The sequence below is a fragment of the Charadrius vociferus genome, unplaced genomic scaffold (genome assembly GCF_000708025.1).
Source record: "Charadrius vociferus isolate BGI_N301 unplaced genomic scaffold, ASM70802v2 scaffold141, whole genome shotgun sequence".
In the NCBI taxonomy this organism is placed as follows: Eukaryota; Metazoa; Chordata; class Aves; order Charadriiformes; family Charadriidae; genus Charadrius; species Charadrius vociferus.
Genome location: NW_009647743.1, coordinates 2,883,816 through 2,906,779, shown reverse-complemented (window position 1 = coordinate 2,906,779; position 22,964 = coordinate 2,883,816). Strand labels below are relative to the sequence as shown.

At 47.6% G+C, this 22,964-nt stretch overlaps 1 protein-coding gene across 1 annotated transcript in view; it reads left to right on the top strand.

Annotated features, from left to right (window-relative positions):
- The window catches only part of GALNT7 (polypeptide N-acetylgalactosaminyltransferase 7), a 45,010-nt gene extending 26,570 nt beyond the window's left edge, over positions 1-18,440 (top strand). The window contains 9 exon segments of the mRNA XM_009882027.1: positions 1,201-1,331; positions 1,594-1,673; positions 3,648-3,830; positions 6,987-7,104; positions 9,030-9,152; positions 11,506-11,724; positions 13,754-13,863; positions 14,917-15,046; positions 17,545-18,440. Coding sequence (XP_009880329.1) covers positions 1,201-1,331; positions 1,594-1,673; positions 3,648-3,830; positions 6,987-7,104; positions 9,030-9,152; positions 11,506-11,724; positions 13,754-13,863; positions 14,917-15,046; positions 17,545-17,682 — 1,232 coding nt within the window. The 3' untranslated portion in view covers positions 17,683-18,440.
- The last annotated feature ends 4,524 nt before the right edge of the window (positions 18,441-22,964 follow it).

The following is a 22,964-nucleotide window of genomic DNA, read 5'->3' as shown; positions in this document are numbered from 1 at the left end:
GGTTACAAAATTAGATTATAAATGTAGAGCGGTAGTTAAATGAGCTTGGCCTCCCCCGGCCCCCGCCCCGCTGCCAGCCCTGCTGCCTGCGGGAGCGTTCGCCACAGAATCCTCCGTCCAAAAGTGTTCTGCGACACTCGGCTCCTTTTTTCAAATTGTGGGGTGGGAACGTGGTTCCCAGATCAGTTTGGCAAAGAGCCACGTGCCACCACAAATCTGTAACCATTTAAGCGCAGTCCGTCTTGATTCTTAGGGGGTCACCGGTCCCTTTACTGACCGAGTTTCCATCTTAACATGAGAAGGAACTTCTTTACTTTGAGGGTAGTGGAGCACTGGCACAGGCTGCCCAGAGAGGTGGTGGAGTCTCCCACTCTGGAGACATTCAAAACCCGCCTGGACGCTGTCCTGTGTAATGTGCTGTAGGTGACCCTGCTCTGGCAGGAGGGTTGGACTAGATGATCTCCAGAGGTCCCTTCCAACCCTGACCATTCTGTGAATTCTGTGAATTCTGTGAGTCCCTTTGGCTGAAGGTTCCTGTCCCTGTTCGTGACGTGGGGTCTGTCATGTGCTCATCAGCAGCGTGCGCCGCAGCTCGTTCACCCCGCCAGTTACTCGCATTAATTTTATTAGAAGATTACCATAAGACCACCCCGACCCCACGAGCGGACAGGTCTAGATGAGGGAGGGCAATAATGTGAGTGTGGTGGGTTTCTGTCTCGGGTTTCCAGGTTTAATAGACTGACACCAAAATTCGTGAGGCAAAAAGAGAGTGAGTGAAGAGAAATGTTGAACTGAAAAGTCGGGCCTTCGGCTGTGCGTGTGACATTGCCCGGTGAGGAAGGACCGCGTGCTGAAGTGTAGGAACGTCTCTGTCCATCTGCCTGGTTGAAGTACAGGGGAAGACCTGAAAGCCACTCTGTGACCTGCTGAAGTGATGGGCAGTTGTCCACCCGGGTCCCCCGTGGAGTGGCCGACCACGTCTGCCGCTTCTCATCGGATGTGCCGCGGAGTCAGAGGGCTCCAAGTCTTCATCTCGTCACGTTCCGTGGCTGAGAGCAGTACTGCGAGCGGCTGAGTTCGAGGCTCTGACACGGCTGTAGATATTTTTAAGTAGAGTTGGATTTGGCTTCTGTTAAGAGCACAAAACTGCTTATTATTAAACCTCACCCAAAATAATTTCTTTTCTTTGTTATTTGATAGCACACTTAAAAGAGAGGCTGGATGAGTATATTAAGCAGTGGAACGGCCTTGTAAAGGTATTTCGGAACGAGAGGAGAGAAGGTTTAATCCAAGCTAGGAGCATCGGAGCCCAGAAGGCGAAACTTGGACAGGTAAGGAGCCAGTTCACACACAAGCCTGTCTTTTTTTGCTTTTTGGGGGGAAGAGGTGGTGGTGGTCCTATGTTCAAATAGATGTGTAGAAATGTAGTATTGTATTATTGATATTGTTCTAAAAAGTGATTAATTTTACTTGTTCAAGCTTCATTTTTTTGTTTATAATATGAAAGTATTTCAGTGTAAGTAAGGTTAATTAAACAATCGTGATCTCACATACAGAAATATAAATGACTTTATTTTTTTTTTCCTTTTGAAGGTTTTGGTTTACCTCGATGCCCATTGTGAGGTGGGAATTAATTGGTATGCGCCACTTATAGCTCCTATATCTAAGGACAGGTAATGTTCTCCCGTTATCTCCAGTGTCTGGCCTCTTAGGAAGAGAAAGTCACAGTAACGATCTTCACTTTTCAAACTGTAGTCTATACATTTTGTATCTATAGCAGTATATAGCTATATCAAACTATATCAATACTTGCTGTATGATGATTTTATTATCTCTCCGCGTAAAAGCTATGTAAGGAAGAAGGAAAATAGTCGGGTGAATAACTCTCCGGCTAGTTTGTTTCAATAGGCGCACTGAATATTTTGCTTAGTATAGATGAAATATAAGACAGCTCTCGTCTTCTGCACCGATCTGAGGGACTGTTATAAAAATGTTCTGCTCTAGCTGAGTAAGGAGCCTGATGAAACAAAATAGCTAAACAAAACCGTGATTTTTGGTAGAGGAAAAGTAGCAGTAAGTGTTTTGATTTGACAGAGATTTAAAGCCCCGGGATCTCAAGAGTTTTATGACTTTCTCCTCTTTGGTTTTGCAATATGGTCTTACTCGTTTCCCCTGGAGCGCTTTGGAGCGCTGTCTGCGGGGCAGCCAGGCCAGCGCTGGAGCCCGTCCCCGCCGCACCGCGGCCGTGGTGGCGATGGGGCGCTGCGTGCTGGCGGGCAGTCAGGGGGTATGTGTGTTTAGGAAACCATGTGCTTGTTTAAACTCCTTAATCCCATAAAATAACTGCTTAATCCTAAAAACTATTTGTTAACCTGTCGTACCACCAGGACTTTCTTGAAGAGGGGGTTTTTGTGTGTGTTTCAAAGGCTGTAACTCAGCTTAAAAGACTGGATTTGGGCCAGGATCCTAGAGAGAAGGTGGAAATGCTTGTGTGCTTCCATCGAGTGCCCGTTACTCATTTTACAGGAGCAAGGCAGGGGAGAGCGGGCAGCTTTGGAGGCGTCCTCCAGCGCTGCCACCGCGGGGCGGGCAGGGGAGGACCGGGGGCTGGCGGGCAGCACCCAAAGCCAAAGCCCATTTGGAGAAGCCCATTTGGAAAATTCAGGGAGAATAACAAGATAATGTCTTTTGGTTGGGGAGTATTGTATGTGACGGGTCACAGGGAGGAGCATATTGCAAATCAAACAGGAAAAATTCTGCCGAAGACGGCTGTTAGGAGAGCGAGCACCAGTAACTTTTTTTTATCCTGAGAGGTTGGACTTGCAGGGCAGTGGGATAGGAGAGAATAGTGAAAATCCATGTTTACACTAGTAAGAGCTAAGAGCTTATCAGACTTGTTGACAGCTGAGATCTGATATGAATAGAAATGAGGGGAGATGCGAATGCTGCGGGAGCCCCAGCCCCCTCAAGGCTCCTCTGTTGCCTCCAGCCGCGCGTTATTAGAAGACCGACGTCGAGAAGGACACGTAAGCGAACAAGTCTTGATAAAGGAATTGCTATATTAGCATTTCAGACCTAACTCTTCTGCTTTCAGAACCTCTTAAAACAACATAAAGACAGGAGTGTCTCTTTTTTTCTTCTAACGAGGCTTCGTTTTTTCATAATATGTTTACGAGTGACTTTTCATATAAACTGCTCTGTAAGGTTAATGATTTATGGTGTCGATTTCCAATGAGACAGATTACTCTTCTGAAATTGTATTTTGCTCTTTCTTTCCCTTCTATAAATGTTTCAGAACTACATGTACTGTACCTCTAATAGATTACATAGATGGGAATGATTATTCCATTGAGCCACAACAAGGTGGGGATGAAGATGGTTTTGCCAGAGGGGCCTGGGACTGGAGTTTGCTATGGAAACGAATTCCGTTAAGCCACAAGGAAAAGTCCAAACGAAACCATAAAACTGAGCCTTATCGGTAAAGAGAGCTGTTTACATACTGCGAATCATACTGAATAATTGTCTAAACCCTTTCGTTTTTTCCCTCCCCCCTCTTTTCCCATGAACTCCGGCGGGTGCCCGTGTGCCACGCGGGGCCTTGCGCATACCCGCCTCCTCCCTGCCGCCACCCGCCGCCCGCCCGGCAGAACCACATGCACTGTGCCGCTTATAGATGTCATAGAGGGCCACACTTTTAAGATTGTGCCGCAAGGGGGTGGTGACGAAGATGGGTTTGCTAGAGGAGCGTGGGATTGGAGCATGCTATGGAAGAGGGTGCCCCTCACCAAGCGAGAGAAGGAAAGCAGAAAGACAAAAACTGAACCGTATCGGTAATCACTAAATCACTTACCCCTTTCCTTTCTTCTGGACTCCGTATTGATCCACTAAAACTTGCATGTACTTCTAGCCTGGCAACCTGCCTATTTCTAACCGTACGGGCTGCTTTGTTTAATTGGACCTGTTTGCCCCGACTGACTGTGTGCTCAGAGGACCTTTGCTGCCGTGTGCTGCCTTTCCGTTCCTGCTCTTGGGTGGTTACCGGGGTGCACAGGAGAAGGACAGGGTTTTCTTTGGCAAAAGGAAATACCGTCTGACTTGGTTTCCCGGGAATATTTCATTTAGCCTGTGATGCTTTTTTAAAAGCAGTGTTGGAAACAACAACAGTGCTTATTTAACCGTTCGAGTTGAAATACCGAGCATGCTGTGAGTAGTTATAATAGCCGGTAATGCATACAATCTGTAGCCCGCTGTCACGGCCTGGTGCATGCGTACGGCTCGTGGATTATGCATGCGCATCAAAAAAATCCCTTTTGTCATATTTCTCCCACTTGCTTCGTAATAGATCACATCTGACAAAGAAGCATACTATTTAAGAATCTTGGCTGGATGTTTCCTGAGGTCTCAGTATGTGTAGAGATTTTAATTTAACACACAGAACGTAAAAATTAAAAAGAAAACCCCACCACCTTATTTTCTGGGAGAACTCCAATAACTTTCACAGAAGTCCCCCCTTTTTCTTTCGCTTTGTAGGGGGTATGTTTTCTTCCCAGCAAACAGACGCTGGCTAGAAGGCCTCGCTTAGAAACCAGGGTTTCTGGATGGCTTTTCAAGACTGGGAGACTGTGGTTCTGCTGGTTTTTATTACTTTCCCCTTCACACTTAACTAATCGTGTTACTGCATTTGAAAGCAATCCTCACATCTTCAGAATCTAATGTCTTCTATTGCTTGTATATATGATTTAAACATTGTAAGAACTGATGTTGGTAATTCCCTATCCTCACCCGTGATTGTTCTCTGCTGAAATGGCAACACATGCAAGCAAGTTATGAAGCTTTGATCTGTTTTCTGTAAAGTATAAATAATGCCATTTTCTGACAAGGCTGTCCACATTGCAACTTTACTATTCGCTTAGAGAGGGATAAACTATTTCAAGCATCGCTGTTGCGTTCTGTGTTTACCATCCAAACAGGTCTTAAAATCCTTTAAACTGGTCCCAGAAACACAGAACACATGTTCTCAGAACGGTTTAAAAGATGACTTTATTTTTAATAATACTTTCAGAGTTACAATGCTGCTTCTAAAAAGAGACGTTCCCTGCGTCTGTTTATGGCCGGGCCGTGCGCCTCTCGTTGCAGCAACGCCAAGGCAAGTGAGCCCGGGTAGAAGCCTGCTGAAACCCTGGCCAGGGTTGCCTGGTTTAAAAAGAAAACAAACAAACAAAAAAAAAAAAAACCTCAACAGCTTAAAGCGCAGAAACAAACTTTTCGGTTTTGTGAGAACTGCCCCAGGACTGACTCCTTCTTTCAGAAATAACTACGCTTCCCTCCGCCGCATCCCGTAAAATAAAGCCCGGAGCTCTCGCGGGTTCCAGCGCGTTCTTTAAGACGCTTGCCAGCCCGCCGGGGGCGAAGACCGAGCGCTGCCGACCCCGATGGTGCGGCGGCTGGGCCGGGCGCCGCGGGCACCGTGCCGTAGGAGACGGGGACGAGGGGACGCTCGGCAGCTGCCCAGGGGCACGGGGGAGCAGCCGCGCTGGTAACCGGGATGCTTAACTCAGCTGGGGGACCCTTCGGAGGGGCGGTGTGCCAACCCTACGGGGTTTCTTGGGCGGTTCTCCTCCGGGCACTGATGCGCGGGAGGGAAATACATAAGAATTGCAGTTAAAAGGAGCTCCTGGATTATGTGCATCAAAAAAATCCCTTCTGTTATTTTTCTCCCACTTGCTTCATAATAGGTCACATCTGACAAAGAAGCATACTATTTAAGAATCTCGGCTGGATGTTTCCTAAGGTCTCAGTATGTGTAGGGATTTTCATTTAATACATATAACATTAAAAAAAGAAAAAGAAAAAAAACCCACCTTACTTTCTGGAAGAACTCCAATAATTGTTAAAAGAATCACGCCAAGTTAAAAATGTAATGGAATGAAGAGACTGGGTGGTGCTAGAAATGACCCGTCTCTCACTGCTTTGGTCACGAAGGAGTATTTCCCTTGTGTCCGACGCGGCTCCCCGGAGGGATCTGGACTCTGGGATCCTCCTCCGGTCAGTGCTGCATATCATCAGGAGTCAGAAAGAATTCACTTTTTCCTTACCAGCTTGCTTTTTTTTTTTTTATTTTTTTTTTTAAATTGCCAACTTAGCAGGGACTCCAGCTTTTATCCATTAGGGTTTTTATATAGTTATTGATCCTCGGGTGAAGAACGCTTGGTACGCGCGCTGGGAATGGCGTAACGCATCCTGCTCTCCATTGCAGGGGGAGCACACCACCAAAGAGCGGCGGTTAGAGCCGTTCTGCAAAAATGCTCTGCTCCAAACCACGACGTCTTTTTGACACATTAAAACTTGATAATTGAACCCTGGCATACATGGAGGAATTTACAAAGCCATTTAAAAGAATTAAAATAAAATAAATAAACCAAAGGGGGAACTGTGTACAACTCGATCCAGGCCCTCTTCAAAATTTCACTGAGTATAAAGAAAAGTGTCTCACGTGACAGAAAAAGAGCCTGGGGGAGGAGATAGAAAAGTGTCGTTTAGCCGGAAAAACTCTCTTGCTCGTTTAATAGACAGTAAGTTTCAATGTGGCAGCTCCTCGGATCAGAAAAATCTCTTGTACAGTCTCATCTGTTACCTCCGCAACCTGAATGGCTCAAGAGAGAAACGCCTGGCCACGCTGAGCCTGACCTTTTTGATTTTCATAGAAGCGTGCTGCCTGGCTGAATGGGTAATACCAACCAAAAGTTTGTGTAATTAAAAAAAAAAAGAAAGCCCATAATAAAATCTGTGACTTTCACTAGAGATTATATAGATGTCAATTCAGAAAATTGCTGGACGCTGATGACAAAGCTTTATGATTTTTCAGTGTATTGCCATTTATCTGACCTTTATTCTATGTTACCAGTGAATTGCTTCCTTAATTAATGCTTACCCCGCTAACAGCGTGTCCCCTTGGCAGAAGGCGTTACGCTGTCTTCCTCTTTCAGGTCCCCTGCGATGGCTGGTGGATTGTTCGCCATCGAACGCGATTTCTTCTTTGAACTGGGTCTCTATGATCCGGGGCTCCAGATCTGGGGTGGTGAAAACTTTGAAATTTCTTACAAGGTAACACCAAAACCCAAAACCGAATTCAGTTGGGTAGATATTTTTTCCTGTACATCCTTCTGCCTGGAGTTCAGACCTCCCTCCCCGTGGTGTGCAGCCCCTCGGCCGAGCCCGGGCGGTCCGGTGGCGAGGAGATGCTGTGGCAGAAACGTGTCCCCTCCGCGTTTCTGGCGGGCTTTGGGCAGAGGTGTTGGGAGAGGTGGCCGCGTGCTGAGACCCGAATGCTGAGCCATCTAGATTTTGTCAACGTTTTGGGATCACGCCCTCCCCCCCCTCCCCCCAAATGCCTACTGTGAACCCGGACTGGCGCGTTTGACGGGTGGGAACGGAGTGCTCTCACGGCGAGTATAGAAAAACCTTGTTTCTGATGAAGGTGGTTCTAGAGAACAAGTAGCACTCAGTGTATGCATAGATGCCTGCAAAAGTATGTAACGACGCAAGAGAAAGGAATCTGCCCTGGTTTCCTCCTCCCTACCATTTTTATGGGTGAAAAATGATCTGATATACTTTTCAGAATTTCAAGAACTTCTTTACAAGAGAAGTCTTCATAATGGGAGCGCTAACTGTGTAATCCATAATCCCTCCAGAAGGTTTTATTTTCACTCCTAGGCGTACGCACGCTCCCCGGTTAGCAGGAAACAGAAGATGAGAACATTAGCTTCTTGTAGCGTCAGTCTTCACGGTGACCCAAGTGGCGGACAGCAGGAACCTGTCCCAATCAACAAACAAAAGTGGAGACATCTAATATCCCCAGCAGCGATCTGTATTTTACTAGAAGTGCGTTCAGTGCTCCCCGGCTGCTCCTGCTCTTGGAGATCCTGAGGAACGCTCCGAACGCACTTGCTCACCTGTAGACCCATATGCCAAAGGCAGTCACTGAGGATGTTACGCATCCAGGATCTCTGTCCTTCTCATTCTTCTTGCTCAGAGCGAAATCGCGATTGAAATTCCATACAGTGGTTTTGTATCTGAAGTGCTGATTACATAGAGACCTCCAAATTGGTTTCCCGTAGATCACAACCAATCTGCAGATGAGCGAAATAACACTTCTCGGTCTTGCACGCTGACTCCTAGTTAGCAAATATATTGGCCTTGCGTATCTGAGGGGTGGTTTTGACGAAGCTTAAGAAAATTAATCTGAGGATGCAAGGAAGGCAGGAAACTCTTCTGCCCATCTTTCCTAATACTGTTAAACCGTATTTTTAATCTGGAAGTCGGACTAATTTGGAACATCCCATGAGTCAGCTTGAGTTTGGATTTGATACTACGTTTCAAAGTTGTCAAAACTCTGAGCAACTAAATTCAGATTTAGGTATGTTTTCTTTTCCCCATAAATGGATTGTCCAAGGATGTGGGGCAGGGAGGGAGTTTCAGAATGGTAATGTGTTTTGGCCATTTTTTTCATTCCAGCTTCTATAGTTAAAGAAAAATCTGTTTGTTCCTGGAACAATGGGTTACCAGTCAGCCTGATCTCCTACTAGTCTTTATTAAGAAAAACTTAGATGTGATGGGCATCTAACCAAAACCCATCTTAGTGACGGTATGGGAACTGCTGTAATAAAATCAAAATGTTATTAATTCTGTCATAATAAAAATTACCCAGTTCCAGATTTTGTGCGCTCGTTCATTGCTCTTGTTTTAAAATAGCAATGGAATGAGTTGGCAAACTTTTTTCAAAGCTTTTTTTTAAAAGTAATTTAGGTGAGTAATTTCACGGCTGAGTTGAAGATGTACTCAATACCGCCTTTCATTTCTCAGACCCATTGTGTTTATGCTTACATCTGAAGTGAAAATATTTAAATATGTCACACAGTTGGTATAGTAAGAAAAGTAGTTGACATTTCTTCCGTAATTTATTATCTGTTGGTCCGTGTCAAATTCCTGTGCATGTATACTAATATCCCCACCTTTGCTTTAACTTGTAGATCTGGCAGTGTGGGGGGAAGCTGTTGTTTGTTCCCTGTTCTCGCGTTGGACACATCTACCGGCTCCAGGGTTGGCAAGGGAATCCGCCCCCGGTGTACGTGGGGTCTTCTCCTACGTTAAAGGTACTGTTCTGCTGCAACCCTGAAGGTGGTTTTTGATTTCAGATAAGAACAGTTTTAGATAAATCTATTTAAATTACCAGTAGCAATTTAGAGAGCACGTCATCCAAAGCTATTTGTCTAAAGCTCAGAGGGTCATCCCCGCAGGAGGGAAATCTTTGTTCCGACCCCACTGTTATTAATCCATCTTCCTGCTCCACCCCTCCCCATCTCTGGGGTACAAATGGCATTTCCCAGTACCTCCCAGCAGCACCCCAAGCCTTTGCTGAGCTGAGCCCGACTGACGTACCGACAACTCTAGAAACTACAGCCCGCGCCTGGAGGTGGTGGTGGTGGGTGTGAGATCCCCTTTGGTTGACAGGGTGAGATCCGAGGTTAGAGCTGAGTGAGCGCGTGCTGTAGTCGAGCATCTCTCGGGCCTTTGTGGCTGCGTGTGTTAATTAAGAAGCAGTGGAGGACACCTGGGGAAGTGGTGTGCGCTGCACTTCACCGTATCTCCTCAGGCACCTCACAGGGTCAGAAGTGGTGCTCAAGCCGTGATATTAAAAGTAGACATCGCCTCAAGAACAGCGTGAGCCTGCTGGCTGTGTCTGAAGAGATCGTTTGAATCCAGAAAAACTGTTTTATAGGAGTTTGCACTTACCAGCAGGAGGAGAGAGAGCCCTCCTGGTCGGGTTTCCTATTGCCCAGTTTAAGCTTCCTCTTGTGCAGTGTTTTGGCATGGGTAAATCCCGTTCCCAAAGACTCAATTCTTTGTAAATTCCAATCCCAGAGCCGTTTTCCCAGACGTTACCTGTGACGATGACTACTGGCAGGGTTACGTTATGGCTTGAGCCCAGCTGGCGGTTGGCTCTGTTGGAAAGGGACTGTCCCAGCCCAGCTTAATGGTAGAAAACTAACCTGGCGCCACCCCCTCCGCCCCCCATCCCCCCAAAAAAAGAAGTCCTCTATTAGAAATGTGAATTGATTAACATTTTGATCAAACAAGCGGTAGGACCAGTACGAGGGGAAACGGGCATGGGTGGGAGCAGAGGCAGAGCGATGGGAGGCAGGACAGCAAACGATGGCTCTGTCGCTCGGAGCAGGCAAGGGGGTTGTCTGCCCTCTCTGAAACGATAAAAAACATCTCACTCTTCTCAAAAGCTGGTTAAAAATAGGTATGGCATATCTAACCACCTTCAGTGAGTCTGCTCGTCTGATTACTGAACACAGCAAAGCACTGCTGAGGGGGGGTTCAGCCTGGGGAAGAGAAGGCTCCGGGGAGAGCTCAGAGCCCCTTCCAGTGCCTAAAGGGGCTCCAGGAGAGCTGGGGGGGGACTCTGGGTCAGGGAGGGGAGCCGTGGGACGAGGCGGAATGGTTTTACACTGAAAAAGGGGAGATTTAGATCAGACATCGGGAAGAAATTGTGGACTGTGTTCCCCTGGGGCAGGTTGCCCCGAGAAGCTGTGGCTGCCCCATCCCTGGAGGTGTTCAAGGCCAGGTTGGACGGGGCTTGGAGCAACCTGGGCCGGGGGGGGGGGGCCCTGGCCCGGGCAGGGGGGGACTGGATGATCTTCAAGGTCCCTTCTGCCCAAACCATTCTGTGATTCTATGAGTGTTCTGAAATGTTAGGTTGCTTCTCTGTACAAGGCGGGATGCGGGAACAGCTTTCTCCCTCTCCGGGCGCCCTCCGAGCCCCGTAGCAAAGGTGCTTCTTTATAGCTGTGTTCAATTTATGCTGGACGGGGACTGAAGTCAAACTGACGGTAATTTGTGCCTTTAGTCAGAAGCGTTGTACGCAGCGGGGTGTGCGTGTGCACCGTGTGCAGGTTACACGGAGATAAGAGCCATCAAAGCGACAGAGAAGGAAGAGGTTTGTTCACCAGACGAGTCGCCCCCTTCTCCCCGCAGCAATAAACTGCTTTACTCAGGAAGATAAAATCTCCTTGGGGTGTCATAGCTGACGCAGTTAAGACTTAATTTTTTCCCCCCATATCATTCTCTGTATTAAAACTGCAGAAGGTGAAATCAATCTCTGCACTGCGGTTCTGGCACACAGCAAATGATCGCAACATTTTATTGCACCCGTAACTGAAGAGTCTTCATTTTCAAAGAAACATTCTCTACGCGTAGAAAAAACTTTGCACTCTCACTGAGTAAGCCAGTTTCTTTTGCTAGCTTCAGTCCTAAACTGTCACTTGAAAATAATACGCATCTTGTGTAACCTGCTGAAGGTGACAAATTATTAGTGCTATGTAAGAATTTTGCTCTGCCACTTTTTGAGGAGAAATGCTTAAATTTCTGGTATTAACAGGCAGTTGCGTCTGACCTGTAGTGTGTGCTCTGAGGCAGCAGCAATGTCCTTGTTCCTCACAGAACTATGTCAGAGTTGTGGAAGTGTGGTGGGATGAATACAAAGATTACTTCTACGCCAGTCGGCCGGAGACAAAAGCGCTACCCTACGGAGATATATCTGAGCTGAAGAAGTTCCGTGAGGATCACAACTGCAAAAGCTTTAAGTGGTTTATGGAAGAAATTGCATATGATATAACTTCGTATTACCCACTGCCGCCTAAAAACGTGGACTGGGGAGAGGTAAGTACAGCACGTAACCTGCAGTTATTTCAGGAGCTTTTTTAAAAAAACTGGGGATTCAAAAAAGCGACTGGTACTTGACATCAGTCTGAGAACAGACTCTCTGATTGCTGCTCCACCAAGGTACACCATACTAGCCAGGGAGCTATGGAGACAGAACCCTAGGAAAAAATACATGTACTCTTTAAGAGGTGCAGTTTTTTTAATTGGCTGCCTAGTTCCTTGAAGGATTATTTTATCTGTAGCCCTGTCTTCAGTTATGTCTAAAGTTCTTTTTTCCATAATTGGAATTTAGTATTTTTTAAAAAGAAAAAATGCCACTCCTGTGTGCGTAGGCGTATTGGCGAAGATTAATAGGTGACAATCTTCTTCTGCGAAGGCCTGGAGAATAAATCATGAGATCCATGGATGGGAATAAATCATGAGATCCATGGATGGGAATAAATCATGAAATCCAGGGATGGAGCCCATCCTGCCTGCGTTTGCTGGGCTGGGATGTGCTCCCACAGCCACAGCCTCGCTAAATCCCTCATCGACATGATTCGGTCACAGCCCTCTCCAGCATTACTCTATGCGTGTATTAGTGTATGTGACTTCGCTAAATTAAGGACGTGGTTCCAGATGGAGCATTTCCCCATGGTTGTCCCCGGGCAGGGGCGGGGGACACCTCCCCGGTCCCTGCCCCTTTCGGTCCAGCATTGTGCCCGCACCTTGCGGAGCTCTTCCTGCAGGTCTCCCTCCTGCGTGCAAATTATTCTCTTTTTGCCCTTTTCAGTTGGTTCCAGCCTTGCCCCGTCGCTCCTGTTCGTTTCACTTTGGCAGATTGTCGAGGCAAAATCAGAAAATGAGCTTGCTAGCAGAGGAGGAGTCCAGTGTCCCACCACGGTTACCACGATGGGCGCGGTGGGAGGGGGTGCAGATAGTCTTGTATCTGAGGGACCAGCTGACGGACGCCACCTTTATATCTGCCCTCAACGCTAGCACAAAGCGTCGGTTACTCCGGTAGCCTGAGACCCCCTCTTGAACCCAGGTAAAGGGTTCGGAAGCCCCGTTACGCATTTCTGCTCCCTGAGGGGAACGTGTCCGCAGAGAATAAAATAATAATAATGGCACCTTGCGGGAAACCATCCCCGATAAAAGTGAGCGGCTCTGGCGAAGCAACAGGAGAGTTGGACGTTCAGAGGAGCCTCTGAAGTTTTCTTCAGCTCTTCTTCGCTGGTTGCTAGATATCCTACACCTGGGAGTTTTCCCCCACCTATTTCTAACCCCGCACTAACGGTGTTTCCAAAGCGTCGGGAATGATGGTGTGGGGTTCAGCTGGAAGTCAGGTCCAACCTCAGACCTCCAGATTTTCTTCTGGCGTCACGAAGAAGAAAGAGGCTCTGGCAAAGAAAACCGGTCTGGAAAGAATGTTATTTGTGTCAGAAAGGCTTTGTAAAGCTGTTTGCCTGTTTGCTGGCCCTTCGGCGGAGGGAAGGGGATCATCGGCAGTAGAGGCGTGCTTTCGGACAGGGCTTTTGTTCTGTATCCCCGTGCCTGTGTGTGCCCCTCATCAATTTTATCTCTTTTTCCCCGTGTAATTGCCCTGCGGCGGGTCCGGGGAGCAGCGGGGCGGGGGGCTGTGCCCGGCGGCGCGACTTCCCTGCAGCACCTCCCGCATCCGCAGGGCGAGAGCCGCTTAGTGACCTCCTGCTTTACTCATGACACCCGAGAGCCTGAACATGCTTTGACAGGAGATTGGGTAAATTAAAATACCCGAAAGCGCTACATTTGAGTGTCATTAATTTGGAACTGAGCTTCGCAACTCTCGCCTTACCGCGTACTCTAATTCACCTAAGAGCCCACAGATCGGTAGGGCAGCTAGAAGCTCCATCTCCCAGAATGGGGAACATCAGCATTTACATTTCAGTCGTGGGTTTCTCTCATCTCTCACCTGTTTCTGGCTTGAAAGATTCGTGGGATTTTTCTGAACCCCTTCACGTTTATTTTTCCCTTGAGACTAACTTAAAGCGCAAAACCTCTTTTCCAGATTAGAGGCTTCGAAACCGGTTACTGCATCGACAGCATGGGGCACACCAACGGGGGCTTCGTTGAGCTCGGGCCATGCCACAGAATGGGGGGAAATCAGGTGAGGAGCTCGCAGGCGAGTCTGAAGGAGCATTGCTTGCCGCGGCGGGTAACAGCGGCGGGTTTCGGTTTAGCCTGACCGTAAAGCCACTTCGGTGCCAGCTACAAAGATGGGAGTTGGGGATTTTCCATAAGCGCACTGAGGTGGCTAAAGTACGGGGATCTGGAAAGATCATCGCGAACATAAACGGTACACAGTTGAAGGCAAATTCATCATCTCTTCTTCAGCGAGGCAGGCGCATGAGGAAGCAAGGACTGGGTTTGAAAGCAGTCCAAGCTGCCGAGGTGTCTGACCTGCACCTTCACACGCCTACCCACGCTACCGCTCAAACGGGCTGCTCTGTATTTACATCTCTTTTGTCGGCTGGCAAACTTTTCAGCATTTAAAGCCTTTATTTATGCTGATGGCTTGACCCAGGCAAGTTTTGTCACAGCAGTCGTGAAATCACATGCAGGATGACGCTTTTAAAAATCGTGTTTGGGTTAGCTCTTGGTAGCCCTTGGAAACGTCTCTTTTATTTTGATATTTAATGAAAAAGTTCCCCAGGCTACTTTTTCTGGGTATGTTACCCCCCAAAACCCTGTAACAATTGCTTCATAAGAAGTAGCTAGCATGATCTTTTTGTATCTGGGTGCATCAGTTTGATTTCCTCCATGGGTAAAATGCCAAAGTTTTACTGTCTCCACATGAAATCAGTGCCCAGGACCAAGGACCTGCTACCAGACCTTTAGAAAGGCCGTGGATTATTTGGCCACCAAATCATACAGAGGCTTTAATCAAACGCTTTCAGAAGTCTCCCAAATAGGCATCCCTTTGTTTTTACCTTTTTTGCCTGGCCAGGTAAGTTTTCTTGGCCTTCTAAACCCTACAGGGAAGTTCTCCAGGAAATGGAGTGTCGCGATCGTAAAAGTGCGTTACTCCATGTAAAATAAAGAGCCCTCCTGGAAGAGAGGTGTGGTAACACCGGACAATGTTTTAAATTTCGTTGGTATTTTCAGTATTTCTAAAATACTCGTTATTTTGAGTCAAGTGTTAAAAAGGTGGCTTTTTTTCCCCCCTATTAGTTTTTTTTGAATCAATGAAGCTAATCAACTCATGCAGTACGATCAGTGCTTAACTAAAGGGCCGGATGGATCCAAGGTTATGATCACACACTGTAATCAGAACGAATACAAGGACTGGCAATACTTCAAGGTACGCACCAGACAGATAGCAGAAAAGACATATTAAGTTGCATCCCGGGGTTTTCGCACCTTTTTTTTTATTATTTTTACGTGTGTCTGAAAATAAATGTCTATAACAGGGTTAACTGAACCAAGTTGTTCATTGCACGTTCTTGGCAATCCACGCTGCCGGGAAAACTTCCTCTCGGGAAAGGTGCTGTAGGTAGCGCATCTCGCCGCTCCTGCCGCCGCCGAAGCTGGAGGGACGACGTCGTGAGGCTGCGTGTGGTGCCGCAGGGGTGCCGGCAGTTGGCGCTTGTCTCCGAGGAAGCACAGAGGATGTCTGCGACCGGCGACAGGGTTTCTAAAAAGCTTTTTGTGGCGTCACCCTCTCTGCTTGTATGCTTTCTATCAAGAAAATCTCTTTAATGGAGGCTGTGAGAAGATTGCTTAAATGCTGAGGTGCGTTTCGCAGCTAGGGTCGATACTCTGTCTCATTTAGGGAGGTCTAACGTGCAGTGTCGCTGTTTACATACGGAAGATCTTTTTAAGCCTACGTAGGAACAGGTAACCATAGCGTTACTCTGCCTTTTTGTGTTGTCTTTGCCTTCTTCAGCGTTTCTTTTTCCTGTTCATCGGCCGTTCTCTCATAACACGCTCTGTTGTGAGTTCTGGGTGTGGCGCCGTGATGAGGCTATTGCAAAATCTATGAATTTTTAATAAAGTCGTGGAATGTTGGCTGATAGACGTGCGAGGGCTGCTGCAGCCTGTTTAGTCACTACATCTGTAAGTCCTCTGTTCTAGTTTGGAAAGTGATATTTTAAAAAATGTCTAAGGTTATATTTCTGTTTGTCTCTTAAAAAACGAGACCAAATAATCTGAGGGTGACGTTATCCTTGGATATAGCTACGCGTAACTTGGTTCTGTGTCTAAGAAACTCTTCCGTGTCGATTTTGCTTCGGTCTATCTAGTGTGTTGCACGGTTGTTAATTCATTAGCTGGTTATTGTGTTGATCTGAAAGATGTCAGCACTGCTGAGTGCAGCAAAACCTGTTTGTTATCCTTTAAGCCCCCCCTCCATGAGTTTTTCTGCTCTTTGCACAGAGCTAGGAAATCTCAAGCACCGCCATGCCATGGCCACCCAGCTTGCTTGTGCGCGTAGACAGACGAAATTCTTTAAACCTGAAGTTTAAAAATCAGTGAGCAGTATCCCATGTGCCTGCCCACTTCTGCTTTAATATTGGAAGAATACGTCAGACTTGTTAACTCTCCAACCATTCCAGTCTGTCCCAGCATGTCGCTTGGCTCTTCTCTAAGTGTCTTTTGTGCCAGAAGAGCCGTTTCCTCCACAGTGGTACCAAGTTGTGTAGTTGTTTAAGGACATGGACCTGCTGGAGCGTGTCCAGAGGAGAGCCACGAGGATGACCCGAGGGCTGGAGCACCTCTCCTATGAGGAGAGGCTGAGAGAGCTGGGGCTGTTCAGCCTGGAGAAGAGAAGGCTCCGGGGAGATCTTATTGCGGCCTTCCAGTGCGTAAAGGGGCTCCAGGAGAGCTGGGGAGGGACTTTGTACTGGGGCATGGAGTGACAGGACGAGGGGGAATGGCTGTAAACTGGAAGAGGGCAGGTTTAGATTAAACATTAGGAAGAAGTTTTTCCCTGTGAGGGTGGTGAGGCACTGGCCCAGGTTGCCCAGAGAGGCTGTTGAGGCCCCATCCCTGGAGGTGTTCAAGGCCAGGCTGGAGGGGGCCTTGGGCAACCTGGGCTGGTGGGAGGTGGCCCTGCCCAGGGCAGGGGGGTTGGAACTGGATGATCTTCAAGGTCCTTTCCAACCTAAACCATTCTATGATTGTTTGCTTATTACCACAAGTTCTAAGGAAGCCGGGCAGGCACGGTCTGGGCTGCAGAACAAAACACCCACTGGCTTCCAGAAGGGAAGGAAAGGGGATGTGAGAGGGAAAGGACCACCAAGGCTGTGTGACCGAGCAGATACCAGAAACGTGGCACGCTCTGCCCGGCAGTTCGCAGGGTCTGACCGTCCCTTCCAGCAGGAGGGCGTAAGGACCAAAACGCTGATGAACTCCTGAAAAATGTTGTGGCCTCGCGTAAGTGAAAGCTGCCGGGAGATGCCGTGTGCCGGGTCGGTTGGTTGTTTCTGGCACAAAGGGTCGTGTGCCAGTGGGGTGAGCCTGATGCCGGCACCGCGGGAGGGCAGCCGGGAGCTGGTTCGGTTACGGGAGGGATGAAAAGTCTGGACGCGGTTTAGACACGGTTTTGCTCATTTTCTTAGCAGCCTGTTGCCGAAGAGAAGTGGGAGGCGTCTCCAGCGGCCCTACACCTATCAAACATGCCGTGGGGTGAGGGTTGGGAAAGTCTCGGTTTGACACATAGTAAAATAAGTACAGAACTGGTTTGTTCTGGGACCCCGAAACCCGGTTTTGTAAATTGCTATATTACAGTTGAGAAGAAAATGTTTAAAAAAAAACCAAAACAAAGCAACAACAAATGTTCCTGATGGTTTTGTTTTCCAGAATCTGCACAGATTTACTCACATTCCATCGGGGAAGTGCTTGGATCGCTCCGAAGTCCTCCATCAAGTTTTCATTTCAGAGTGTGACTCCAGTAAAGCAACGCAAAAATGGGAAATGAACAACATCCTCAGTGTGTAGAGAAACAAACCCTACCTACTGACACGCGCGTTTGTGCAGGACTGCAAATGGCCTGAAACTGCTGCAATTATTAACTCTGTACAGCTGCGAGCCTCCCGGCGCGCACGAAGGACGTAGACGAACTGTGATTATTACAATAACATTATCATCCGCAGTTAATGTTTACAAAACTGCTTTACCTTAAACTCCGTAGATGTTTACATCTTTTTGTTTTAAGATGTTGGTAAATTAATGTGCTGTTAGCTATGTTTCACGGGAACATAGTTAAAAGCGTTGTCGTCTTCTTCGGGATTACACTCAGGGGTCTGAAGGCAGTTTTTTTACACACACTTGAAAAGGTTGGAGTAACCAGATTTTCATAGAACTTGGTGATTATCAACCTGTTGTATATTTTTATTTAATTTTACATCTTACTAAGCACTGCCACAGGTTATGAGCCAGGGTGGCCTTCTCTCACAGTCATGCTGCTTTTTTGGAAGGTGAATTTCAACATATTTAGTGCCTCTTTCATTTCTCTCTTTCACAAGAAGAGCATTTGTTGGAAATGATACGATGGATTTTTCTGAGCTGTCACCAGGGGTAGGGACCGACTGTGCCCCCCCGTGTAATTGTCGTGTTACTGAAGACAGATTCCCCTCGCCCGTTCGGCTGCTCTGCTCCGGCTGGGCGCCGTGTACGGTGCAGGGAAGAGCTTAGTGCCGAGGTCAGCGCTAATCTGGTACCTTTTGACGGGAGTAAGCACCCTCGCGATTCCAGTTGAGAAGTTATAAGCACTAACTTGCTTGTTTAAACCATGCCTTACATAAAAGCAATTAAAAAAGAGAAAATAAAAAAAAAAAGCTGCACAATTATGTAAGACTTAGAGAGGATCCAATGCTTCGTTTATGTTGTTATTTTAAATGGGAATCACTTAGAGGAGGACTAAAACTTTTAATTAGGAAAAACCATCCGGCTCCTCGACACATCTGCATCGTTCTTTACAAAGACATCTGTCAGCTAGCTCGGGTGCCAGATGTAGATTTGAAAAGAGAAATGGAAATCCTGAAACCGCATTTATTCATCCTAATTTTCTTCTTATTTTTGTCATTGGAAACTTTTCCCGAGGGATTACGAACACAAAATACAACCGCTGGGTGCTATAGTGTACAGAATAGAATGTGAAGAGGTTGTTCCTAACCGTGCTGTGGGCAGGCGTTCCCGCGCGCTCCCCGCGAGTGGAAATACTCACTGGGAACGAACAGAGGGGTGGAGGAGAAATGACTTATCCTCACCTCCTTATTCCCCGTGTCGTGACTGTCCGGTGTTGACATCAGTGTACTGGTTTCCTACGAGTTCCGCCTATAACGTGTCACACTATTAAATACAGCTAAATACTTCCCTGGAATCTAGACTAGCGTTGCATGCAGCTTCCGTTGGTGTTAACAAGGGTTGTGTGTCATGTTTGGTGGCAGAGTTTGATCTTTACAGGGCTGTCTGCGCTGATCTGGTAGTTTGGGGTCTTGCCTCGTTTCTTGAAACTTCTCACCTATCCTTTCGGAGCTATGAAAAAGAGAAAATAAAGGAGGGAGAAGCTGGGGAAAAAAAAGGAAAACAAGGGTGTGTGCCGGTACTTGTTCCTTGTGTGTATGAAAACTGACTCCATTTTTGTGTGTTGGGTAGATTAATTTAATCATACGACTATGCATAAGAGAACGAATGGGGCGCATAGATTGTGCGGGTGTGCGTTTTAAATGGGTGTTTTGTGCAATTCATCGAAAGCTGATGCTGTGCGTGAACATGAATCTGTACGTGAGACTGAAACCTCACAAAACATGAGATCGTGAGAAGCTGTTGCTGTAATGACTTTTTCCTACTATAGCCGGCTTGGAAAAAAAGAATTCCCATATTCTTGCTTTGTAAGTTGATGACAATATCACTATGCATTTCTACATATTTTATAAATTTGATTTATGCAGATTTTGATACACTGTATGTTTCTGTAGAAATTGTATAAATCTTAAAAAAAATTTATTAGGGATAAATCTGGGAAACATGTATATCTTACTTATGGGTTGCTTGTTTTTTAGGTGAAGTAAATAAAATATTTGAATTTTGGGGTTTACTATACTTTTTGCAGAGTCAAAATGGATTATTATCATCATAGAAACCCTCTATCTCTAAATCTAGACAACTTCAATGTTACAAACTTACGAATATTAAAAGTGGTTTATTTTACTTTTTATTTAGGTCCCTTTTGTCATATCTGTGGGGACTGAGGTTTTTTTCCAGTGAAGGGAAGAATGAAATTCCCACTGCGAGCTGCCACGTGGATGCATTTGGATTTTTGTATCACCTGCCCTGATCTAATTAGGTAGATTTAATATGCTCGTAGAAAATGAAGTTGAGAATGGTTTCTAAAGTAGACCCCAAGGCCAGGACAAGTCGGTAGCGGTTTGACTCTCTGTTGTATCTTAGTCCCTGCATGTTTCCACCAACAAACATGTTTCAATCAATCACTATTTTTTTTTCCTGAGAAAGTTTCTTAACATAAGAGTTTGTCGTTAAACTGGGACACGGCAGACACAAGTTCTGCCCTAAGAGCCAACCTAACCGCTGAAATCCTCGGCACGTGGGTACCGGCGGCTTTCTTGTTCCCCTGCCGTGCCTCACAACGCACTGCTGCGTGTTCAGATTTCCGCAGGCTCCTTTGGTGAAACGCCGGCAGGACGGCCGTGGCCAGCTCGCGGTCTGAACCGGGCACCGGTAGGAAGGAGGGGACATCTGTCTGCCTTACCAGCGATCCCCGCACCAGGAGGACCGTCAGCATCCTTTGGGCGGCACCAAAGACGCTGTCCCCGTCGGTGGCATCCTCGAAGAGATCCCTTCTCTTGCCCTAACGCCAGTCAACCCCCGTTACTACTCTCTGCTTCTTCCCTACCACTCGCCTCCAAATTGCACTCCCTACGGCCAACAGTTGAGATCAATTTGCCGCTCTGAAAGTGGACCGAGAAGCCCGAGATCTGCTAGCGCTATGCCAGAGATGTCAGAATTTTATGTTTCTCTCTGATCTGTGGGACTTTTCAGCAGAAAAGAAAGAAACACACCAGCTGCCCATAAAAACCCCAAAGCTGCTTTGCTAGATTTTGCTGTGTATCAAGTGTCATTTTCCCTTTAGGCTAAAAAAGATCAAATTGTGCAAGATTCGTGGAGGCGCAGGAATAAGGAGGGGCATTTCAGACCGCGCAGAAGAAATTAGCTACACTGTTGAACACAAACCGAGTTTTTGTACAAGCGTTCCTCGTTTGTTCCCTGCTGGAGAGCCTAGATCCATCCGTTATAACAGGTGAAAAGAAACAGCTCAGAAAAAACAAATTAGCAGTGTTCCTGCTGCTGGTTGTTGTTCTCCTTGCTGTAAAAGGCCTGGGAATACTGAGCCTGGCGGTGCTCTGAAGTCTTACCTTGCTCCATTTGCGAGAGCAGTCCTTGAGGAGCATCAGCGGTTACCTTCCAGGGCGATGTTTGCTTTCTGGGAACATCAGAAGTGGTTGCCAGTGTTTAGTCCTCTGGTTGGTGGCTCGACTTAACCCTGCGCGCCTCCTGCGAGCTCCTGCGCTAAGTTGTGGCGCGGTAAGTTGTGCAGCTTGGCTGGCACCGCCAAGGAGGACTCTACGGAATGAGTCTAGGCAGAAAAAGTGACAGGCTATCAAAAAACGCCGGTGAGTTTGCCTCCCTTTGGGTTTTGGGGGGAAAAAAAAAAATAAAAAGGTACATAAACGGAGTGCCCGTGGAGGCCCGCAGCCGCTTTGGGCGTCCTTGCACGGCGGGGAGCCGCTGGGGACCTCCCGTCCCAGGCGGCTGCTCGTCACCCCCGCGGTGGCCTGGACTCCCGCGGAGCACAGCACGGGCGGGGAGGGGCGTTCCTGTGGGATGCTCTCACCATTCACCCGGTTAATGGCTAGTAACCTTCTTTTTTTGGGTCTTAAACACATAGTCCATTCCTTGCACGGAGACACAAATTACGTATTCTCCGTTACCATGTCACGCGGGCCCTGGTAAAAAGAAAAATGAGCTATTTGCACAAACCGTAGGGGTTTTTTTACCGCGTTGCACTGCTCTGTGACTGTTGGGAAGGGCAGAGGGATGGAGGCTCTTCAGCGAAGCAGCGGCAGAGCTGCTGGAAGATGCACCTTCCTTCGGCTGACAGGTCCGCCAAGGTGAGGAGGATCAAAGCCTGCGAGGACGAGTTAGAGCTGCTCAAACACCACCAGGAGAAGGTATGTTTGCATGTTTCCCTTCTTTGTCTCACTGATATACTTCACCGAAAAGAAAGGCGATGGCGGTAGGGACAAGAGCTCGCGTGAAGCGGGGTGCAGGTGAGGCAGGGCTGGGGGCGAGGTGGGTCCTGAACGTGATGGTCTGGTGGGAAGGCAGAACTGCCTCCGGTGGGCTGCTGCTTCAAACCACTCTGCGAGAGTAACGTCTCCTGCGCAAGAGAGGAGCAGGAGGGTGGGAGAAGCAGCTGCTGTAAACCTGTGTTGAAAAAAAAACCCAAAACAACAAACAAATGGGGGAGATGCACATGATGGCAACAGCAGCGCCCGGGCTGAGCATCCCGAAGGGAGAGATGGTGTTTCACCTTCTCGTTAGCTTCCATGTGGTGACTCTGAGAGGAATGGAGTCTGCGCTCCCGAAATATCAGGCCCCTTTCTCTCAGACGGACAAAGTTGAAAAATACCGTGACTTAGGATAAGAACTGACCTTAACATAAGAACTTAAAAAGTCCGTGGAAGATCAGACCCAAGGTCCAGCGAGCATAGTAGCCTGTCTCCTGCAGTGGTCTGCAGGATCAACGTGGTCAAGGAGTGGAGGGCGGAGGGAAAGGTCGGGGCAAGGATACCTGTCCAACACACTCCCTACTTCTGGCAATATGCAACTCAAGAACTCTCTGAGCTAGAGATGGTATTTTTTAGTTAATAGACCAGAATTTGTCTAACCACTGTTTGAATCTAGGGAGACTTGGGGCAACCATCACATCTGATTGTGCAAAAAGTGGGGGAAGCACACTGGCTCTGCAGTTTGCTCCCCTGCCGAGACAAATCAGCGCGATACGGGAGAATCACAGAATCGTAGAATGGTTTGGGTGGGAAGAGACCTTAAAGATGACCCAGTTCCACCCCCCTGCCCTGGGCAGGGACACCTCCCCCCAGCCCAGGCTGCTCCAAGCCCCGTCCAACCTGGCCTTGAACACCTCCAGGGATGGGGCAGCCACAGCTTCCTGGGGCAACCTGCCCCAGGGGATCACC